General features: G+C 45.0%; 1 protein-coding gene across 5 annotated transcripts in view; it reads right to left on the bottom strand.

Annotated features, from left to right (window-relative positions):
* DENND1A (DENN domain containing 1A) overlaps positions 1-24,286 on the bottom strand; it is a gene marked incomplete at both ends in the record, with an annotated part of 564,729 nt that overhangs the window by 169,912 nt on the left and 370,531 nt on the right. For all 5 annotated transcript variants that reach the window (XM_080708699.1, XM_080708698.1, XM_080708700.1 and 2 more), the window contains one exon: positions 12,916-13,017. In XM_080708699.1, the coding sequence (XP_080564825.1) occupies positions 12,916-13,017 (102 nt within the window). The remainder of the gene's footprint in view (positions 1-12,915; positions 13,018-24,286) is intronic.

The following is a 24,286-nucleotide window of genomic DNA, read 5'->3' as shown; positions in this document are numbered from 1 at the left end:
ATCTACTATGACCTCCTTGAGAATTAAGAACCATGTCTTGATCACCTCTGGACCCATAAAACCCAATATGAAACCTGGCACACAGTAGATGCTCAGAAACCCCTGTCCAACGCATATACTTCCTATGAGGGAACACTAACAACATACGCACCGACGTGGTGGAGTGATGGAGTCTGTAAGACGCCTGGTCCTTTGCCTCAGGGATAACTGCTGACCTGCCAGGGCAGGATCACACACAGCACCTCCAGCCCTCAGCACATCCAAAACCTGGCTTGAGATAAACACGAAGTCTATAAACAGGCCTTTCAATCTAAAACCAGTGGCGTATTCTTGCCATATTTCGCCTCCAAAATCCACAGCTAAAGAACAATGCAATATTGTTAAGGAACACAATACATTTGCAAGTTTCATGGAAACTAGCAAAGTAGAAGGCGTTAACCTTGCCAAGCTCCCCACTCCATCTCTTAAGGATAGAAAAAACCTAGCTGAGACAAGATTATAAACTCTGAGACTAGATCTAGCAGTTAGCAGCTCTGCCTCCAATGCTACCCTTTGCTCATGCCCATAAATCATGGGAGGTCAGCGGAGCTGTTCTGGAAGCTACTCGATAGTGGAAACCTTTTAAAAATTAACTCACAGTGCTGGGCGTGGTGGCGCACGCTTGCAATCCCTGCGCTTGGGAGGTTGAGACAGGAGGAATGTGCAGGTTCGAAGCCAGCCTCAGCTACTTAGTGAGGCTCTCAGCAACTTAGTGAGACCCTGTTTCCAAATAAAATATAAAATAGGTCTGGGAGTATAGCCTGGAAGTAGAAAGCCTCTGGGTTCCACTCCCAGTACCACACACACACACACACACACACACACACACACACCCCTCCCAAAGCCTCTTCTTTTTTTTTTTTTTTTTTGGTGGTACTGGGGTTCCTGGAAACCCTTCTATCTCCAGGCTATACTCCCAGACCTATTTTTTATTTATTTATTTTTTATTTGGAAACAGGGTCTCCTAAGGCAGCGAGGTTGGCTTTGAACCTGCAGCGATCTTCCTGTCTCCGCCTCCCAAGCTCGGAGATTACAAGCGTGCGCCACCACAACCAACATGCCTCTTCGTTTTAAAAATCAACTTTCTTAAATCTTAATTTACATTCAATAGAATACATGCATGATACATACATAATATTTACTTATTTATTTATTATTTATTTATTTATTTAATGGCACTGAAGATTGAGCCAGGTGCATTCTACATCTAAGCTACACTCACAGCCCAATTTTATTTTTATTTGGAAACAGGGTTTCGCAAAGTTGATGAGTCTCCCTACCTGCTGAGACTGTCCTCAAATCTGCAATCTTCCTGTCTTCGCCTCCAAAGTACTATGGGTACAGGCATGAGCTACCATGCCTGGCTGACCACATACATTTTAAAAGTAAAGTCAGATGAGTTCTGACCAATATGCCTGTGTAACCACCACAATGGAGAGACATTCCCTTCACCCCCAAAGTTGCCTGGCACCATCAGGCCCTGCCTTTTCCACTGTCCCCAGGGCAAGCACGGCACGCTTCATTCAGGGCTACTTCCTCTGGCCTAGCTCTTATGAACATCTTCCTCTCCTCTACAATTTTATATAAATGAAGCTGCGTAGTATACACGCTTCTATCTGGCTTCTTTGTGCTCAGCATAAGGTATTTAAGATTCACCCATGACCAGGTGTGATGGCGCACATCTGAAATCCTAATACTTAGATAACTTTTTTTTTTGTGTGTGTGTGGGGGTATTGGGGATGGAACCCTTCTATCTCCAGGCTACACTCCCAGACCTATTTTTATATTTCTTATTTGGAAACAGGGTCTCTTAAGCCAGCGAGGGGCTTCAAAACTGCACGATCCTCCTGTCTCCGCCTCCTAAGCGTGGGGATTATAAGCGTGCGCCACCACGCCCGGCCGAAATCCTAATACTTAGAAGGCTGAGGCAGGAGGATTGCAGGTTTGAGACCAGCCCCAGCAACTTAGAGAGACAGTGTTTCAAACTAAAAAAATAAGCTAAGGCTGGGGGTCTAGCTCAGAGGTAGAATGCCCCTGGGTTCCATTCTCAGTACCAAAACAAAAATAAATAGATTCACTCATACTGTTCTGTGAATCACAAATTTGTTACTATGGAATTAGTAACAAAAACTGTGGGACCTAACACATTGTTTACCCATCTGACACTTGACATTTGGGTCCTTTGCAGCTATTATTAAACTTGAACAAAGCTGCCATAAACACTTCCGTTCAAGCCCATTTGGACATATATTTTCACTTCTTTAGGGGACACCTAGGTATGGGATTGCTGGGTATTGTGGTGGGCCTGTTTAACTTTATGGAAACTGCTGTGTCCCAAAGTGGCCCTACCATTTCTACTCCCAGGGGCAGCAATGACTCTGGGTAAGGCGTTACACATCCTTAACAACACTTGGTGTTTTCAGTCCACGAGACACTTTAAAGTCAGTCTCACTGACGTATAATTTATATACACACAATTTACCACTCACAGCATAGCAGACTTCTGTAAATTTTGAGAGATGCATATAATCAAATATCCATTTCGAACAGTCCCACCATTCCCCAAGATTCCTTTGTGCCACATCATAGTCCTGGCAACCACTCATCTGGTGTCCATCCCGAGTTCTGCTTGTTGCAGAATGTGGCGGAAGCAGATTCCTCCCCTTGTCTTGCTGTATCTCCCATTCAGCCATCTTGCAAGTTCAGCAGTGGCTTTCTTCTTACGGCTGAGCGCTACTCCATTTCATGGGCATACCACTACTTCTTTAGATACGTGCCCACTGAAGAGCGTTTAGATTGTTCCTAGTTTAAAGCAATTATGAAGAAGACTGCTAAACACATTCACGTACAAGTGTTTGCATGGACGTGAATTTTCATTTCCTTGGATAAATACCCAGGAGCTGGACTGCCTGGTCACACTGCAAACACACGTTTGTGATTTACACTGACAAGGAATTTTTGGTCTTTTATTTTCACCAGACAGGTGGGTGTGCGGTGGTATTTCACTGTCATGTTAATTTGTACCCTCTGACTAATGCTGCTGATTGAATGTCTTTTCATGTATTTGCTGGCTGTGTGTGTGTGTGTGTGTGTGTGTGTGTGTGTGTCTGTGTGTGTGTTTTGTGGTACTGGGGATCTGAACCCAGGGGCATTCTACCTTTGAGCTACACCCCATCCCTATTTTATTTTTATTTTGAAACAGCATCTTGCTAGGTTGATGATAGTTTCACTACTTGCTGAGGCTATCAAACCTGTGATCCTCCTTTCTCAGCCTCTCAAGTACTAGGATTACAGCGGTGCGCCACCACGCCCAGCTCTTGCTGGTTTTTTTTTTTTTTTGGTGGTGGTACTGGGGTTCCTGGAAGCCCTTATACCTCCGGGCTACACTCCCAGACCTATTTTGTACTTTTTTATTTTTGGAAACAGGGTCTCTTAAGCCAGCGGGGCTGGCTCCGAACCCGCGCGATCCTCCTGTCTCCGCCTCCCAAGCGTGGGGATGACAAGCTGCGCCCCCGCGCCCGGCTGCTGTTGCTGGTTATTTGAATGCCACTTTGTTTTGTAATGAGTTTGTCTGCTGTCCACTTAAAGTGGGATTTTGTGTTATTAAGTTTCAAGGACTGTTTTTGTTGTTGTTAAACTGGAAATTAATTGGGGCTCTACCACTCCAGAGCACCCCCCCCCCATACTGGGGATGGAATCTAGGGGCATTCTACCTTCGAGCTACTGTGTCCCCAGCCCTATTTTTTATTCTTTATTTTGAAACAGGGTCTCACTGAGTTGCAAATGGCCCATGTGTAGTTGAGGCTGTCCACAAACCACGATCCTCTTGTTTCAGCCTCCCAAATGCTGGGATTATAAGTGTGTGCCGCTACGCCCGGCTGTCCCAGATCTTTTATTATTTATTTTGAGACAGGGCTTCACAGAGTTGTCCGGTCTGGCCCTGGACTTGAGATCCTCTTGCTTCAGCTTCCAGAGTCGCTGGGATTATGGGCAGGTGCCACCATGCTAGACTTTCTTTTTTTAATGACATCTTTTGAAGAAGGTAAGTTTTTATCTTCTACTTTTTTTTGGGTGGGGGGAGTACTAGGGGTTGAACCCAGGGCATATTCTACCTCAAAGCTAAACTCCCAGACCTTTTTGTTTTTTATATTGAAACAGGGTCTTGCTAAATTACTGAGGCTGGCCTCAAACCTGTGACCTTCCTGTCACAGCCTCCCAAGTATTGGGATTATAGGTGTGCGCCACTATGCCTGGCCAGTTTTTACCTCTTTTGTGTGTATGTGTATGGTACTAGGAGCTCAGGGGCATTCTCTGAGCTACACCCCCAGGCCTACTTTTTATTTTGAAATAAGTTCTCACTCGGTTGACAAGAATCTCACTACTTGCTGAGACTGTCCTCGAACCTCCTGGCTCAGTCTCCCAAATTCTGGGATTACAAGCATGTGCCACCACACTGGTCTTAATTTATATTTTTATAAGGCCCAATTGATCAATTTTTCTTTTATGATGTGGTCTTTGTGTGCCAAGAAATCTTTGTCTTCGGCAAAGAAAACTTTGCCAAAGTTCATAAAGATTCTCTTTTGTATTTTCCTCTAGTCATTTTTATAGTATTTGCTTTTATTTTTAGGCTTAAAATCTATTTTTAGCTAATATTTGCATGAGATAAAAGCAAGGTTTATTTTCTGACATTTTGATATTTAGTTATTTTAGCATATTCATTGAGCATAAAAACAAACAAACAAACAAACAAAAAACAATTATCCTTTCCCCAATGAATTAGTTTGGCCCATTTGTTGACCATCAGTTGTCCATCTATGTGTAGGACTCTATTTTGTTATACTGACCTAGATGTCTACTTACACTGCCTTGGTTTCTATACATCTGGAGTAAGTTTTAAAGGGAGGTAATATAAGTCATGCAGCTATATTCTTTCTCAACCTTGTTTTGGCTATTCTAGTTCTTTCGCATATTCATATACATTTTAGAACCAGCTTGTCAAGTTTTCAGAAAGAAAAAAAGGCCATCTGGAATTTGGGTTGGGATTATACTGAATCTATAGATCAATTTAGGAAAAATTAACATCTTAAAAATATTGAGTAAAAAAATATTTAGTCTTCCAATCCAAAACATGGAATATCTCTCCATGTATTTAGGTCTTTTGAGTTCTTTCTCAAGTGTTTTATAACTTTCAGCATACAAATCTTACACATTTTTGTTAAATTTATGCCTAAGTATTTTGTGTTTTGTATGCTATTTTAAATACTTAAAAACTTCATTTTTAAATTGCTCATTACAAGTATATAGAAATACATTTGAATTTTGTATACTGACCTTCTCCTGTACCCTTGTTAAATTCATTTGTGAGACTCCTTAAAGATTTTCTATATATGATCATGTCATCCAAATAAAGACAATTTTATTTACTTCTTCTAATCTTTAGGGATTTTATATTTTTCCTTGTCTTGGTGAGCTGGTCAGAACCCAACGCCACGCTGAATAGAACAAGAGTAGATGCCCTTTGGTGCTGTGCTCCAGGGGACGTGCCGGACCTTCTCCATGAGGTCTGGTGTGAGCTGTGGGTTCTCCCAGATGCATCCACCAGGAAGGCCTTTCCCAGTTTGTTAAGAGCTTTTAGATGACTTTTCTAAAACACATGCGTGTGTGTATCTTGATATGGCTTTTTTTTTTGTTAATATGGAAAATCACATAGATTGAATGATTTTAAGATGACTTAGCCAATCTATAGTCATTTCATTGTGGTGCATTATCCTTTTGAATTCAATTTTCTAATATTTTCTCTAGCTTTTCAAATCTATATTTATGAAACATATTAGTCTGTAGCTTCCTTTCCCTATAAATTCTTTGACTGGTTTTCATGTCAGGGTAATGCTGGCCTCATAGAATTATATTGGGAGGTATTCTTTTTACCTCTCCTTATTAAAAGGTTTGTATAAGATTGTACTAGTTCTTCTTAACTTGTGTGATAGAATTAGCCAGTAAGGCTATTATGGCCTTAAGGTTTCTTTGTGACAAAGTTTTAATTATAAATTCAAAACATTTTAATAGAAATAATGCTATTTAAAAAAAATTTACCTGCTGGGCAGTGGTACATGCCTGTAATTCCAGTTCTTAGAAGGCTGAGATAGGAAGATCAGAGGATTGAGGACAGCCTCAGCAAGTAGTGAGGCCCTCGGCAACTAGCATGACCCTGTTTCAAAATAGAAAATCTAAAGGGCTGGGGGTATAACTTGAAGATAGACTGCCCCTAGGTTCAATCCCCAGTACCAAAATAAATAAATAAATAAATAAACAAATTCATAAAAATTACTTTCATGAATTTAAAAGAATTTGTTCATTTTACCTGATCTATTGCAATACTCCCTTATTTCCTTGATTCTTTCTCATTAAAAAAAAAAAAATAGCCAGGCATAGAGTGAGGCTCTCAGCAACTGAGTGAGACCCTGTTTCCAAATAAAGTATAAAAATAAAAATAAATAAATTTGTATTTTGGAAGCTCTTAGGTTTACACAAAGTTGCAAAGATAGCACTGAAGTACCTATGTACTCCCCATTCAGGTTCAGTTTCCCCTATATCTTACATCACCACTGTGTGTTTGTCAAAACTCAGAAACCAGTGCTGCACATCATTACTAACTCAACTCCACACTGCCTGCGGTTTCTCCATGTTTCGGTAATGTCCCTTTTCTATCCCAGGATCCAATCCAGGACTGCAGGCTGCATGTAGTCCTGTCTCAGTCTCCTCTGGTCTACAACAATTTCTCAGTCTTCCTCGTTTTTTTTTTTTTTTTTAATGATCTTTACAAGTTTTGAGACAGCTGGTCAGGTATTTTACAGAATGTCCCCAAATTAAGTTCATCTGAAGTTTCTGGCATGTTGAGAGTAAGTTTTTGGGAAAGACTACCAGAGAAGTAAAGTATCCTCCCCAATATGCGTCAGGGGTTACGCGACAACCACATGATATCATGGGTGATGTTAAGTCTGGTCTCTTTTTTAAGGTGGTGTCTGTTTCTCTGCTGAGGTTGTTATTTTCCCCTATGATACCCTACTTTTTTAGAAGTAAATCACTAGTCCAGCCCAAACCCAAGTGTAAATATTCTCCTGGAAAAAAAGAGTATCTACAGATACTATTTAAAGTTTTTCTATGAGAAATATTTGTCTCTTCTTCCCATCAACTCTTTTTTGATTACAGACTGCATGATATATCTTTTCCATCCTTTGTGTGTGTGTGTGTGTGTGTGTGTGTGTGTGTGTGTGTGTGTGATACTGGGGATTGAACCCAAAGGCATTCTGCCCCTAAACTACACACCCATCCCTATTGTATTTTTATTTTGAAACATGTTCTTACTAAGCTGCAGAAGGCCTTACTACTTGCCGAGGCTGTCCTTGAACCTGTGATCTTCCTGTCTCAGACTCTTCCCAAGTACTGGCATTTTAGGCATGCGCCACCACGTCCGGCTTGAATCTTTAAAGTAAAATTCTAGCCAGGCATGGTACACACACGGTAATCCCAGTACTTGGAGGCCGAGAGAGGAGGATTGCAGGCTTGGGAAAGCCTCAGCAAGCAGTAAGACTCTCATCAACCTGGTGAGATGATGTTTCAAAAAAAAAAAAAAATTCAGGTTGCAAGGTGTAGCTCAAAGGTAGAATACCTCTGGGTTCAATTCCCAGCACAACACACACACACACACACACACACACACACACACACACACACACACACACACACGAATTCTTACAGAAAGCATCATACAATCCGGTCTTATTTTCATTACAATTTAATAATATTCTTTAATTATTTAGATGAATGTTTGATGTAATAATATAGTCAATAAGTCTGTCACATTTTCAACTTTTAAATTACATCTGTGTTTAGTTCTTTTTTTTAAAAAAAACTTTTGGGATCTTCTATATCAGTGTGTTAGCTATATAGCCCTGACTTTTTAATTTTTCTTAGTAGCTTCTATAAGGTTTACAATAAACATCTTTAACTTAATACTATCTATCTTCAAACAACATTATGCCAGTTTACATACAGTGAAAAGGCCTTTAAAAAGCATACTTCTTCTATTCTTTCATCTCCCCACTGTCCTTTACTAAAGGACACTGTTGTCATATATAATAGTTCTGTTTATAAAATAACACACAGTACGTCAGCATTATTCATCAGCATCAAACATTCAATTCTCTTTTATAGAAATTAAAAATGAGATAATAAGTTTCTAACATTTAGCTCATATTTGCTATTTCTAGTTATCTTTACTCCCTCGTCACCTAAGTTTCCCTATGTTACCTTTTCCCATTTTTCGCCTGAAGAACTTCCTTTGATATTTTTTGCAGTTAGGATGTGCTGACAATTATTTCTTATAGATCAAGTATTCTGATAATTGTTTCTCTCAATTTTTATTTGTCTGAAGAAAGTCTTAATTTTGTATTTCCATTTGAAGTATATTCTCACTGCACATAAAATTCCAGGATCACCAAAATTTTCTTCATTATTTTGAAAATATCATTCCATTACCTTCTGGCTTACATAGTTTCTGGCAAGAAGTCGGCTGTAATTGGTTCTCTTCTAATACTTTTTTTTTCTCTAGCTAATTTTTAGCTTCTCTCTTATCACTGGTTTTGAGCAGTTATCATGATCTATCTTTGTGTGTGTGTGTGTGCGTGGTCTCTTTTCTTTTCAGTCTATATATCTGAGGTTCATATACTTGAGCTCATTTATTAAAGCTCTGAGTTTAGCATTTTCATCAACAAATTTAAAAAATGGTCTCTAATCTCTTTCAATTTAGTTCTGTCTTTTATCACCTTCCTCACCTTCTGGGACTCCAATTATATGTATGTTAGTCCTCCTGATATTGTGATATGGGTCACTGAGTTTCTATGTTAACTTTTTCAGCCTTTTTCTTTTTTCAACTTCATTTTAGATATTTTTTTATTGCTATATTTTCAGGTTTATTTTTCTTCTATTCTGCAGTGCCTTATCCCCTCTTAACCCCAGAAGTAATTTTTGTTATCATTCCAGGTATTATATATACACTTCCCTATAAAAACTCCCTTTTATTTTCTTTATAGCTTCTACTTCTCTTATTTAATGGGGGTCTTCCTTTAAATCCATGGACATATTTATAATCTCTATAATATCTGTTTTAAGGTCTTCATCTACTAGTTCTATCAGATCTGACATTCTAAGTCTTATTCTATTGACTAATTTTTCTAGTTATAAGTTACATTCTTGACTCTAAATCTGTCTTGTACTTTTAAAATAGACTATAATGCTGATAATGTTATATTGTTGAGTGCTGGGTTTTGTTGTCTTCTTTTAAAGGGGGTTGAGATTTATTTTGACATGAGGTTAAGTATCTTGCACATCAGTTTGATTTTTAAAGGATTTAGAAACAGGCTTGTTAACTTTTTAAAATCTAAGTTTAAAATAAATACATAAAATACACTCACCATAATTAAAAAAATTATTCCCAGCTTGCATTCTTTCCCATGTAACTGGCACTCAGATCAAAACCCAGCTTATTACCAGCACCCTAAAGCCCTCTCCTATCCCTCTCAAGGTCTGATTTTATGGTTTGTTAGGACAGAGATAAATTAACCTTTACGCTAGACAATCAAGTCACAGCTTACTGGGGTCTCTAGTGCTTTTCCTCAGGCCTGTCAGAACGTGAATAATTCCTAGGCCTGCACGGGCTCTGGGAATGGGTCATCTTATAGATCCCAATCATGAGTTTCATACTACACAAAGGTTGATTGGTCAGTCAATGCTGGAGCTCTTTGCTGAGTATAGTACTCTCATCTACAAAATTAAACCACTTCCTTCCTCAAACTCACATCGGTAACCCTTCTACTCAGCAAGCCTGATGTGCTTTGTGGGGATATCCCTATTGGCACTGGCTGGAAAATGCCTCAAGGCAGAGAGCCAGGGGGGGTAACAGGCCTCATATCACCTGGTTCCTGCACTCAGGGACCACAGCCTCAAAGTGCTGGTTATCCAACCTGCCTGATCAGTTTTAACAGTTAATGGTGGAAAGATTAATGCAGTTCCAATGACTATATCAGGGCTAGAAGCAGAACCAAGACCTCTTTTAATAAAATTTCAAGCATAAATGCCATGTTTTGTAAGATTTCATCTATCAAAATAACCCAACCCACATGTACCTTCCATCCTTTCATCTATCTATTTGGTGGTTGCTAGATCCTTGGGAAGTAAAGAGGAATAAAACTTAGTTCCTGTCCTCAAGAATTCACAATTAAATGGGAAAGTCAGAAGTGGGTAATAAATCAGTACGGTTTACAAGCAAATATGAGGGGCTAAGGAGACATAGAGAAAGACACGGTCTAATGTACTTGGGGATATCAAGGAAAGTTTGTATAGCATAACATTTAGAGAAGGTCTTGAAGAATGAGTATGAGATTAATGAAAGGGGCAGGGCATTTGGGCCCCCCAAAACCTCTTTATATAAAGTATGAAGTTATGAAACAACATGTAAGTTTTGGAGAAATACGAAAATTCCAAACACCTATAGAGAAGGGATACAGGTCACTAAGGTTCTGTTTTTACAAGTAGGGAGGGGAGAGAGCTAAAGCTATGAAAAGCAATCAGTCATCAATGGAACTCCGGGAGAGTCACATCATGGCTTTGAATGCCATGTTTATCATCATTTGTATCTAGAATTCATCATTAAGTACCGCCTAGAATGCTTATAGGATGAATGTTTTCTTTTTCCCTCCCTCCCTCCCTCTCTCTCTTCCTTCCTCTCTCTCTCTCTTTCTTTTTTTTTTTTTTTTTGCAGTACTGGGGATGGAACCCAGGAGCACTCTACCTTTAAGCTACACTCTCAGCACCTATTTTTTTTTTAATTCTTTATTTTGAAACAAGGTCTCACTGTGTTGCAAAGGGCCTCACTAAATAGCTGAGGCTGTTTGCAGACCGCAATCCTCCTGTCTCAGCCTCCCAAATGCTGGGATTACAAGTGTGTGCCACCACATCTGGCTGGATGTTTTAATTACATACCTTATACTGGATTCTCACAATAACCTTATGAAAAAATGATGGTTCAGATAGCTTTGATAATTTCCCCCCCAAACCACATGGCAAGGGAAGGTTTGATTCCAAAGCCATCAAGGAGAACTTGCCTTGACTCCATAGGCAAGGGAAAGTTATAAAAGGATTCTCTCTCTCTCTCTCTCTCTCTCTCTCTCTCTCTCTCTCTCCTCTCTCTCCTCTCTCTCCTCTCTCTCCTCTCTCTCTCTCTCTCTCTCTCTCTCTCTCTTCTCTCTCTCCTCTCTCTCCTCTCTCTCCTCTCTCTCCTCTCTCTCCTCTCTCTTCTCTCCTCTCTCTCTCTCTCTCTCTCTCTCTCTCTCTCTCTCTCTCTCTCTCTCAGTGGTACTGGGGTTCCTGGAAGCCCTTCTACCTCCGGGCTACACTCCCAGACCTATTTTTATATTTCTATTTGGAAACAGGGTCTCTTAAGCCAGAGCAAGCGGCTGGCTTCGAACCTGTGTGATCCTCCTGTCTCCACCTCCCAAGTGCGGGGATTACAAGCGTGCGCCACCACGCCCAGCAGGATTTTCTGCCTTTAAAAATGTTCTAAGAGTGGACATGGTGGCATATGTTTGTAATCCCAGAACTTGGGGGGCTGAGACAGGAGGGTCACAGGTTTGTGGCCTGCCTCAGCTACTTAGTGAGGCCCTCCACAACTTAGTGAGACTCTATTTAAAAAATAAAGAACAAATAAGTCTGGGGATGTAGCTCAGAAATAGAATGCCCCAGGTTCAATCCCCAGTACTGCAAAAAGGAAAAGAAAGTTTTCTGAGTTATTTTCATTGATGGAAAAGTTTTAAGCAGAAGGAAAATACAGTTTAGTCTTTTGAAATGTTACTCTGGTGCCTGAGGAAGGACCGGGGGAAGGAGGCTGGGGTTAGATGAACCACTGTGGTGGCTATGGGCGGTAGTGCAGGAGAGGGCCAAGAGCTCGGATTAGGGGCACTTAGAGGGAGGGAAAAATGGTTTGGATTTAGTGTCCCCCTAGCACTGACAGACACAAGGCAGCAACGTTCCTCCTTGCAGACATAAACCCTAGCCTTGCCTTGGCCCCATGCGGTCAGCAATACAGGCTCCTTTCAAGCCGGAAGCCAGAGGACTGTTAGGAATCTTTTGGCACAAGGAGCCAGGTAGGACAAGCCAGAAACATGAGGACCGCCCTTGCCTATAAGACCCATGATCCTGCAGGCGACGGGCAAGACGGGTCGTCAGACACAGCCACAGGGGACAGGGCTTCAGTGAGATGTCAGCAAGGCAAATATGGCAGCCAGTTACTGTAAACTCGCTAGAACCCACATTCTACCTAGATCTGAGGTAAGAGAGAGGGTGGGGGAGAGAGAGAGAAAGAGAGCGATGTGGGGGACAGGCAGCCATACCAGGGTGCGAGGAGCAGGCCCCTGCTGTGGAGGAAACTTCTGCGCTTGGTGGTGTTTCAGGAAAAACAGGTGTGAAGGGCTACATGCTGCGCCCAGTGAAAGCCCTTCAGTGCCTGCTGCTGAGTGTCCCCTGGGGGCACTGCCCTGCTCCCCAGAGGGGCCAGTATTGCCGCCTCTCCTATCCCAGGGTCCCACAGACAGCAGAGCTGCATGGGTGCTCAGATGAAAGCCATCAGAGTCCAACAAGACCCTAAAGCTGAGCCATCTCACAATGTTCTGTGTGGAGACATAAGTTCTAGAGGAGAGAGAGAAATCTCAGTTCTTAGGCCACTGGAAAACCACAGTTGTCCCTTCCTCCCGGACCCTCAAAGTCACAATCCTTCCTACAGCCTGAGTACGCAGGATACGGAACTCAGAGCTCGGTACCCACCACATCATTTGGGAGGCTCTGGAGGTCATCGAAGGGGGTCTCCAGTGTGTTGGTATCCACGTTCAGGATCACGACATCATCCAGGGCCATGTTTCTGACTTTCTGCAGGTAAACAAAATCCACAAGGGAAAGTCATTGGCATGTCAGCAGGACACAGGTGTCCCCTGGCCCTCTCCACAACGGGGACTTTGACGAGGCGCGCTCTGGATGCCCCAGTGCTTGGTGGTTTACACTTGCCGCTCATTTAACTCTGGCAAAACCTCTTGAGCTTGTATGTCACTCCCAAGTAGAGGAGTAAAATGTGTTTCACAGAGGCCAAGCAACATGCCCAGGTCTCATAACTAGAAAGAAAAAGAGAGCTTACACCCTGCCATTGTTTTCTTTCTGTATTTGATGTGGATATTTAACAGAGGCAAGAGGCCTAAAGCTCCGGCCCCAGGAACTCTGACTTACAGAGGGCTTTTATGACATGTACATTCAATCCAGCCCCTTTTACCAAAGGCTGCCTGCCTATTTCTCTTCTGGATCTTGCCATTCTTGGACACAGAATAGGGTGCATGGCCTAGCATGAGCATGTTAACTCTTCCTTTGAACACGAAGTATGAAGTTTGCACTTTCAATTTGGTTCCATTTTCTATAGAAGCCCAGCTAGAAATGGCTCTGGCCAGGAGCCGGTCTTCTATTGGTACAGTAGGAGAAAGGATGAGGAAGACGTGTGCCTACTTGGCAAGGGGATGAATGATGATGTGGAGCCCCACGTCTGGCAGTAGCAGGCTGCAGCTTCTGTCATTACAACAGTGAGGCCCGGGTCGTCAATGTTCAGCCCCACTCTCCATCCGCTGCTAGAATCCATCTTCATCTCTCTCCGGCCTGCCCACCACTCCTGACCCCGTCCAGGCCCCCTGCCCCGCCATATATCAAACTTGTTCCATGCAGGTCTTAAACTTCAGAACCTTGTCTTTATTTTATTTGCCCTAAGAAGAAAGCTCCTGTCATTTGTTATTCAAATTGGGCATTTGTGGATGTGGAAGACCATGTCGGAGCTGGGCAACAGGTGTAAAATGGACACACGGTGGTGACCCTGTATGCTTCATTCGGCTTCCTCTGAGCACAATGCACGACTCTGCAGGCGTGCACTACCCAGGAGGCCACACTTCAGGGCTCACCAAGGACCGCCACAGATTCCTGCCACAAGATTCTTTCATTCCCACCAGGGGAGTTGGGGTGAGATATCACCATCCCTATTTCAGACACAAGAAATTGAGGCTCACAGAAGTGAAATCGCTTGCACAAAGCTGTGTGTCTGCTGACTGGCTTCTTCATCTGTGAATTCAGAAGGGCTGTGACCACCCTCCTTCCCCCTGGGATATTGTGGGGATTAGAAATCATGTACAATGATGCCAGAAATACAGCAGGATTTACTAAATACTGGCCATTTTGATTACTATGTGTGTGTGTGTTACAGGGGATTGAACCCAGAGGCATTCTACCTCTGAGCTGTACTCCCAGCCTTATTTTATTATTTATTTTGAAACAGGGTCTCCTAATTTGCTGAGGCTGGCCTTGCCTGGGATGCCCCTGTGCCAGCCTCTCAAGTACTGTTACTATTGCTTTTTAATATATACAATAGCTACAGTCAGTCTGGGGCGGTGGCAGCCATGGCCTGAGGGCGGGTGGCTTCTTGGTGGTAGGCTCCCGAGTGGAATGCAAGGCACACTCATGGGAAGCAGAGCCAGAAACGGGCGAGGACCCCTGGCCCGAGGACTGAGCAGAAGACGGATGCACCCCAGCATCACCATTTTGCCTTATCTGACCTCCAAGCAGTCCCAAACAGAAGAGGGCAGGAGGCAATGGCCATTGGAGAGAAGCCCTGGGGCTGAAAGGCCTGAGTGATGTTGATTCTGGACCAGAATTGGGCCTTGTTTCTGTGCCCTCAGAGGGGCCCAGTAGCACAGACCAGCCCTTGTGGGCTCTCCACACTGGCCTGGAACAGGCTTTGATTTCTTCCCACTCCTAACTGGAGGACTTGCCTGTTAAGCTGTGTGGAGTGTTTACTTTTTCAACAATGGCAGCAGGCTGAAGAAGAGGAAAAAACTCGGCCCTTTTTCTGACTTAGCAGGCCAGGGTCCCCTTAGAAACGGCAATGCCCCGGCCCTGGGCTCCAGGCGTCAGCACAGTTTCCTCTTGTAGGACAATGCTGCCCTCCTGGCAGCAGGGCCTTTGCCAAAGGGGCTGGCATGGACTCAAGGGCCTTCCTGAAGCCCACTGTTCCCAAGGAAAGAATCCAAGGCCAGCTTGGCTGGATGGAACCCTGTCTCCAAAGAATAGCCCAAGCTGGGGCTGCAGGCTGGGAGGTGCTGGAGGAGAAGGGAGCTCATGGTCACTGGGCCGGCTCACTTTATCTCAGCCATCCTGCCAGGGAGGCACCACCACATCCAAGGAGAGGTAAGAAACTGGAGGCTCAGAGGAGCACACAAACTGCCCCAAACCACACAACCAGTGAGCAGGGCAGGCTTTCGAACGCAGCCTGACTCCAAAGCTTACCTCTCTCTGAAGACAGCCCACATCTATCTGCTCAGGCTTCAGAATTGAGAACCTGTGCAGGGCATGCAAGTTATACCAACACTCTCAGGGAATGCTTTCTCTTAAAAAATCACACTTGCCTTTTGTAGCAGAAAAAGGAGCTGAGAAAAGAGGATCCCAGGTTCAAGGCCAGCCTTAGCAATTTAGCAAGGTCCTCAGGAACTCAGCAAGACTGTTTCAAAATAATAAATGAAAAGATCTGGGGGTGTAGCTCAGAGGCAGAATGCTCCTCAATTTTCAGTACCAAAAAAAAAAAAAAAAAAAAAAAGAAAGTAAGTAAGAAAGAAAGAAAAAAATGGGGGAGGCAGAAAAGTTTAAGAAAAAAATACCATGACTCCAGGCCCTTTATTTGAAGACAACATTTTTGGTGTATTTCCTTCCATATTTTTTCTTCTTTACTTTTAAAAACACAGTTGAAATCATTCTGATTGCTCCTTCTGATTTTCTTGCTGATTACAATATAAGCAGTACCCCACTCTGTTAAGAGCTCTGTAAAGATCATTACTAATTGCTACAGGGTGCTGTTCTACATGGAAACGCACTCAACCAAGCCCCCTCTGCTGACTGTTATTTCAGCCCTTATGAAATTATTATATATGATATCATCGCAAAATCTGTAGGCATACAGCTTTGTGCTTTAGGATGGATTCCTAGAAGTGGAATTTAGTTTCCACTTCTTAAAAAGTGTCCCTCTCAAATACGACTTTGAGAGAGATATCTTTACTTCCAATTATTTTAAAGTCATTTTATCCACAGCTTGTGTTTCCTACTCTAAGTGAAGAAAAATCAGCAAAGACACGAGCAGATGTCAAAATAGTCCTCCAAAAATCCTACCCAATTAAAACACTTACTAGTACCGCAGCACACCGAGACAGCTCTCCGGTAGCTTGTCCCACCAACACATTCCCTCTCTTTTTAGTTACAACATATGCCAAAGCTCCTGCCAGCTGCAAACCCTTCCCCCACCAGACTCTATAGGCTTTTCTCAGAATGAAAAAAAAAAAAAATACTGACATGCACACCGGCTTTCCAAATGGCATTTCTTACACCGAGAGACACACAAAAAAATGGCATCTTCCCATTAACATTGTTAATAAAAAATGCCTTTCCCTGCATGCTTTGTCGCTGTCTTAACTTGACCCCTGACTCTTTGGCCAGGGAAGGGAAAACTCACAGGCAGGTGGTGCTCAGGGCAGCTGAGAGGACATTGGCTGCTAATCTAGGAGTCACCTCTGGCTGGCCCTGGGTAGCCAGGCAATGGACTGAACCTCTCAAATTTTCCAGGATTTTCATCTGTGAAATGGGGACCGATTGTAGTACCCGCCTCATAGCAGTGCTGTGATGTTTAGACAAGCGAATGTATGTAAAAGACTTAGCATGAGTCCCAGGACAGCCATGGTAGCTACTCAATGAACAGTGGCTATTCTTGCCAGCCTGCTTCTTCTCCAATAGTTCCTGGAATCTGATCGTGGCCTCTCCTCACCCAAGAGAGGTAGAGGCAGCGGTGAGCTCCCAAGATTGCACTCCCTAGTGGCTACTAATCCAATCAGAATAATGTGCCAATCTACAGGTACTTGTGCGGGTATTTCACACCTGCCCTAGTCCCTTGATCTTGAGATCAAGGATCTAGAGCTCTGTACTTCAAGCTTCTACGTTAATATTTGGCCCAGAGGAACCATGAATGAATGAAAGAATGAATGAATGACTGGCAGCAGAATCCAGAGGTCAACAGCACAGGACTGAGGTCAGTATGTGGGAGTTCGAGTTAATCTCTACCATTTATTTATCAGCTGTACTAACTGGGCAGTCACTTAATCTTTCTATACCTTAGTTTTCTATGCAGTCAACTGGGGGTGATAATAGAAGGCTACATCACAGGCTTGTTATGAAGAGTAAATGGGTTAATTTTCTTTTATGGTACAGGGGATTCAACCCAGGGGCAATCTACCTCTAAGTTATACCCCCGGCCCTAACTTTTTGTTTTGAAGCAGGGTCTCACTAAGTTGTGGAGGGCTTAAGTAGCTGAGGCTGGCCATAAACCTCCAATCCTCGTGTCTCAGCCTCCCAAGTACTGGGATAACAAGCATGCATCACCACGCCCTGCTAAATGGGTTAATTTTTTTATTTAAATTTATTTATTTTTTTAATTGGTGCATTGTAGTCATATATCAATCACATTGGAGTACAAGACTTGAGAGGATATACAAGTACACATCATCCAATTAGCCCTCATCCAGCCCCCATCCCATTCCCTCCCCCTCCCTGGATCCCATGCTTCTTTGGTGATTAACTTTGATACATTTGTTTATGTACCTCCTGCGTTTTAAAGAGGCTCCGTCCTCCACTATTCATACCCTCTGATTGGTCACATTAGTCGCTTCACTATAGGGCCCTTTCTATAGCTCAACCTCTTTCTGTTGCCCCTTTCCTCCTAGTTTTTGCTGCTTAGGGGAAGCATCTGATTTTTATTTTCTGCGATATTTCTCTGTGCATGCTGCGTTGCAAGTACCGATACCACTATTGACGGCCCCAGTAGTGGCCTGGCTACCCGGTGGACTGATCCAGACCTTGCTGGCTCAAGCAGTGGCCTTGCCTCATGGGAGGCTCCGATTCTGGTCTCGCTGGCCCCCACACCGGCCTAACCCCTCAGCTGGCTTCGATCCCGGCCTCGGAGGCCGCAGTAGTGGCCTTGCCTCACGGCAGGCTCCGATGCCGGCCATTGGCCCCGGCACCGGCCTAATCCCTCGGCAGACTCCGATCCCGGCCTCGGGGGCCCCAGCACCAGCCTTGCCTCACGGCAGGCTCCGATGCCGGCCGTTGGCCCCAGCATCGGCCTAACCCCTCGGCAGGCTCTGATCCCGGCCTTGGAGGCCCCAGCACCGGCCTTGCCTCATGGCAGGCTCCGATGACAGCCTCATTGGCCCCAGCCCTGGTCTAACCCCTCGGCAGGTTCTGATCCGGCCTCGGAGGCCTCAGTAGCAGCCTTGCCTCACGGAAGGCTCCGATGCCGGCTGCTGGTCCCGGCACCGGCCTAACCCCTCGGCAGGCTCCGATCCTGGCCTCGGAAGCCCTAGCACCGGCCTTGCCTCACGGCAGGCTTCGATGCTGGCTGCTGGCCCTGGCATAGGCCTAACCCCTTGGTAGGTTCTGATCGCAGCCTCGGAGGCCCCAGTTGCGGCCTTGCCTCATGGCAGGCTCCGATGCCGGCCATTGGCCCTGGCACCGGCCTAACCCCTCGGCTGGCTCTCATCCTGGCCTTGGAGGCCTCCGTAGTGGCCTTGCCTCACGGAAGGCTCCGATGCCGGCCGCTGGCCCTGGCCTAACCCCTTGGCGGGTTCTTATCCTGGCCTCAGAGGCCCCAGCACCGGCCTTGCCTCACGGAAGGCTCCGATGCTGGCCTCACTGGCCCCAGCACCGGCCTTGCCTCACGGCAGGCTCCGGTGCCGGCCTTGCTGGCATGGGTTAATATTTTTAAAGTAGTTAAGACTAGTGCCTGGCACATGGGAATTGCAAGATAAGTACTTGTTAAATAAAACAAATAATCTCTTGGGGTGAAAGGTAGATTCCATATCTTTATTGTGGTGGTAGTGGTTTTGTGGTTGATTATAACTGTCAAAATTCCTTGAGCCATGAAATTTACAATGGCTTTACAATTTATGTACATAAATTTACAATTTATGTACAATGTTGTACATAAATTATATCTCAATGGAGTTGATAAGCACACTAGTGCCATGTCAAGAGCAGAATAAAATCGGAATAGACCTGAAAAGATAACAGTGTGCGAGTGGTGGTGAGTGAATGCCACACGAGGCACCTTTCCCCAGGGACATCACCCAGTGCTTTCTGACTGGCAGATATGATTGGCTCCCGCCCAATTTCTTCAGTAGCCCAGGGTATCTTTTAAACTTTTAAAAAAATCTCATGCTTTAGTCATGGGAGTGTCCCCCCTTGTAAAAACTCAACCCATTGTACACTTAGGACACTGCTTTTTCCCTATCAATATAAATATAAATATAAAAATGTTTCTAGAGTTTCTGTACTTCCCTACATGAGATGGGGTCTACAGGAGGATTGATCACTCAACTTCTGATGTCCCCAATAGCCAAACTGACTTTTTATGACCCTACTTTCCAAAGTTGGTTGTGCAAAAACAACGGAGATTCTTCCCTAATCAGCTACACTCCTTAGATCACACCAGATTGTCTTCAGATGGGGGTGACCTTGCCTGCCCAAGGGAGGGATCAGACAGCTAAAAAGCAGGATTCAGAGCCAGGCCAGAAAATAAAGGGCGAGGGCTGGCCAGGCAGCGCAGTGCGGAGGTTCTGGGGAATCCTCTGGCATACGCGATGTTTACCTGGCTGCGGAGCTGGTGCAAGATATTGAGGTAGAGGTTTTCTGCCTCCTCCAAAAAGTGCAACCGAAGGCTCCCTCACTAGGATGAAGGTGTGGGGTGTCAGTGAGGCTACGCACTGAATAAGCAAGCTGGCATCCAGTGAATACTTTCTGTTGTCCTGAGAGGACCAGCTCCAGGGCAGAGCCTGCCTGTCTCCAGCACCTAGCACAGAGCCTGACCAGCCACATGCTCGTTAATGAAGTGACTGGGCTGGACCCGCTCCAGCGGGAGGCCAGCCCCACACAGTTGTCAACCTGAGCCCAGGTGGACAGCGGAAGCCCAGCGCCAGCAAACTGGAGTCTGTGCATGGAAGTGCGATGGGAATACCAATAATGATGGCAATGGTAACAATCATGTAAAATTATCATGGTTAATTAGTGAGAATTAATCCACAGTGGACATGGAAACACAGGCTTTAATGGGCAACTGAGAGCATGGGACCTGGACTAAGATGGCCAGATTCAAGCCTTGCCTCCACACTGTGTAATCTCCAGCAACGTCTTTCCTTCAGAGTCTCAATTTTATTATCTGAAATGGGGATAATGCTGCTCTGCTGTGTTGTGAGGTGATGGGTATAAAGGATTAGGGCATTCTAACTGAGCTACACTCCCAGCCCTACTTTTTATTTTTATTTTTTATTTTTTTTGGTGGTACTGGGGTTCCTGGAAGCCCTTCTACCTCCGGGCTACACTCCCAGACCTATTTTTGCATTTTTATTTGGAAACAGGGTCTCCTAAGCCAGCGCGTGGGGCTAGCTTCGAACCTGCGCGATCCTCCTGTCTCTGCCTCCCAAGCGCGGGGATTACAAGCGTGCGCCACCACGCCCGGCTTCAGCCCTACTTTTTAGACTTTATTTTTTATTTTTTATTTGCAGATCTGGGGATGGAACCTAGGGGCATTTGACCTCCGAACTACAACCCCTGCCCTATTTTTATTCTTCGTTTTGAAACAGGGTCTCACTAAGTTGCAGAGGGCCTCACTAAGTAGCTGAAGCTGGCCGTGAACCTGCGATCCTCCTGTCTCAGCCTCCTAAGTAGTGGGATTACAAGTGTGCACCATGCCTGACAATGCAAAGCTATTAAAAACAGGTTGCTACACTTGCAATTAGATAGTTATGTCAATAAAAGGGATTGGATTAATGTTCTGAGACAAGGATTCAAACAACTGACATTCAGAGTAAAGGGGGAAGCTACCCAGATGCTCCTATTATGATTTTGTGCTATAAAATGTCGAGCACCATCAGCTTACTAAGCTTTTCCTACTATCTCACGAACACATCTTCTGGACCCACACCACTGAGTTTGGATCCCAGCTCTGCCTCTGTGCTGTCTTGGGGGAACCACTTGGCCTCAGTTTCCCTAACTGCATAATGAGACGAGACAAGGACAGTGGGAGCCTGCGGTGGAGGGAGACAGAGCAGAATGGGCACTGGAGGAGCTTCCAGGGGCTGGTAATACGTAGAGTTTCTTGATGTGGGAGGTGGTCACATGGGAGTGTCCCCCCTTGTAAAAACTCAACCCATTGTACACTTAGGACACTGCTTTTTCCCTATCAATCTTGTACTTCAATAAAATGTTTACAAAAGTCAATAATACTGACCTCAACAGATTGGCCGTTAAATTAAGCTAATATACGGACACACTTAGGATAGTGTATAATATATAATTTGCAGTAGGTGGCATTTACTACTGCAAAAAAGTTAATATAGCAATAATTCTACCAATAAAAATGATCCCTTGCACACCATATTTTACTGTCAGAAAATGTGTTTGCAAAGATGGATGCCTCCAGGACACACCTGCTCCTTCAGCCTGTCTGGTCTCCCTCCAGTGCGGAGAAAGCAGAGCACTATGGGGCCCTGCCGAGGCACTGTGGCCTCTGCCACCCGGCAGACACCATGGCCTTCACCACCCTGGCAGACACAGTGGCCCCCGCCACCCTGGCAGACACAGTGGCCCCCGCCACCCTGGCAGACACAGTGGCCCCCGCCACCCTGGCAGACACCATGGCCTCTGCCACCCTGGTTGTGAGCAGCAGGACCGAGGGGAGGGCGGAGCCAGCGAGGCTAGGTTGGACTCAGGGCAAGATATTAAAACTGGCTGAACCTCCATTTCTTCATCTACAAAATGGGACTATAGCTACTTGCTAAGCAGGGTTTTGAGAGGATTAAGTAAAAAAGCAGACATTTATTTTGTGCCATGTGGCCATGTCCCATCTAGCCAGGGTGCCAGAGTGGCCGCGGGCGGGGCTCCTCTGTGGGGAATGACAGTGTGATTTGCTCTCCTACAGGCACTCAGGGCAGCACTGCAGAGACCAGTGATGGAACCACCAAGCGGAGGGGACGGGCCTGGGCACTCTGCTGTGAGAGGCTCAGCGTCATGTCTATAAAATGCCTGGCTTTGGTTCAAGGAAAGCTGGAGCCGGGCCTGGTGGCACACACCTGTAATCCCGGAGATTTTGAAGGCTAAGGCGGGAGGATTTTAAGTTTGAGGCCAGCCTCAGCAACTTAGTGAGACTCTGTCTCAAAGTAACAAATAAAGAAGGACTGGGGGTGTGGCTCAGCACTGGAGCATTTGCCTGACATGCATGAGGCCCCGGGAAGAATAAAGAGGAAGTCCAGTCTAAGATCAGCCCTCTGTGAGAGGCACAGTCGATGTGGCTCCTGACAATTACCTCCCAAGTATGACTTCTCAGCAGTTCTTTTTTTCTTATTTTTGAAAGACAGAGAATGCAGTTAAAATTAACCCAAAAGTTAGCCAGATGTGGTGGTGCATGCTTATAATCCCAGCATTTGGGAGGCTGACAAGAGGATCGTGGTTCAAGAATAGTCTCAGCTATCTAGTCAGGCCCTTTGCAACTCAGTGAGACCCTGTTTCAAAATAAAGAATAAAAAAAAAAAAAATAGGGCTGGGGTGTAGCTCGGAGGTAGAATGCCCCTGGGTTCCATCCCCAGTACTGCAAAATAAATGAATAATTAATTAATTAACCCAAAAGTTACATCTTAATATTTTCTAATATAACTCTACTGAATGACTGCTGCTGGTTTCACAGTATCCTCTTCAGCTAGCTGACCACTGAACAGTCCAAGCCACAGCTGCCTTTGCGGGGGTCCGCTCGTGCCAGGAGCTGTGCTATGTGCTCAGCTTTACTAAAGCTCCCGGCAACAAAATGACAGCCGCTAGGAGCTGTGGCCCCACCATTTGTGTGTGCCATCTGTCCCAAGCCTCAGAGCACCTCTGTAGAGAAAGAGAGCGACTGAGGGTCAGGGAGGAAGACAACCTATGCAAGTCAAGTGGCTAGGGAGCAGAGGCGTATGCTACACTTGGCCTAGCTGAACATGGTGCCGCTGTACTTCCCAACGCGTCAGATTAGCTGCAGATGCATTGTCTCAGTCTGCAAATATAACTGGCCTCTTAGGCCTGTACTAGGGGAATCAAGCCCTGGAGTAGTTTGATGTCTGGCCTAGACTCTATGAAAATCCCGAGGAAGGCAGGGTTTCTTTGGGCATATTATACATACCCATTTGATGGATAGGGAAACTGAGGTGAGAGAAATTAAATAATTTCCCCATGCTGCTAGAACTGCTATGTGTCAGAGAAAGGATTTGAATTCTTTCCACTATACAGCACATATAAAATGTGTTCAAATGCATGCGCATACATATGAGCACAGAACAAAGAACAGCTTGGAGAGCTGGTGGCCTCCTAGGAGGAGAGGAAAGAGAAACCAGAGGGAAAGGGAAAGGATGGAAGAGGAAAGGCGAGCGTTAGGGGATTCTAAATGCTCTCCCCTCCTCAAGTCCTGGCTACATGCAGATCAAGAGTGACATTTTCCTTCCCTTCCTCAGGTCCCAAAGGTCACTGAGCTGCCATGCAGCTGATAAACGTAGTGGCTTTTCTTTAGAGCCAGGAGTCACTGATTTGCTCCTTCCTGTTCCACAAAATTAAAACCTAAGGCTGACAGTTCAGAGGAGCCCTGAACACTGCTGGAATTTCCCAGTGCGCTTTAAACAGAAACAGAAGCTTGGCAGGGGAGGGGAATGGGGTAAGCGCCCCCCAGGCCAGGCCAAATCCACTCCCTGCAAGGTAGTAAGCACTGATGCTCATTAACACGTCTGGAGACTCTCCAGCCAGGCCAGCGAAGGCCCTTTTCTCCACAGGCAACTTTCCTAGCAGGCGTCACCAGGTCCTCATTGACTCACAGGGCCACCACCTATGCATGGGCCGGCCATTCCCGTCATCTTTAGGCTGGGCGCTGAGGACACGAGGACATTAAGGCAGGATCTGTGAATCCGTGGGCTCCCAGTGTCCCATGGAGGGGCATGGGTAGCTCTGGGCGCAGGCACAGCGGATGTTAGGCAGAGCCTTGCCCAGCACAGCGGCTCTGTTCCCT

The sequence above is a fragment of the Muscardinus avellanarius genome (genome assembly GCF_963383645.1).
Source record: "Muscardinus avellanarius genome assembly, chromosome: 13".
NCBI lineage: Eukaryota > Metazoa > Chordata > Mammalia > Rodentia > Gliridae > Muscardinus > Muscardinus avellanarius.
This window is presented reverse-complemented; position numbering and strand designations above follow the sequence as displayed.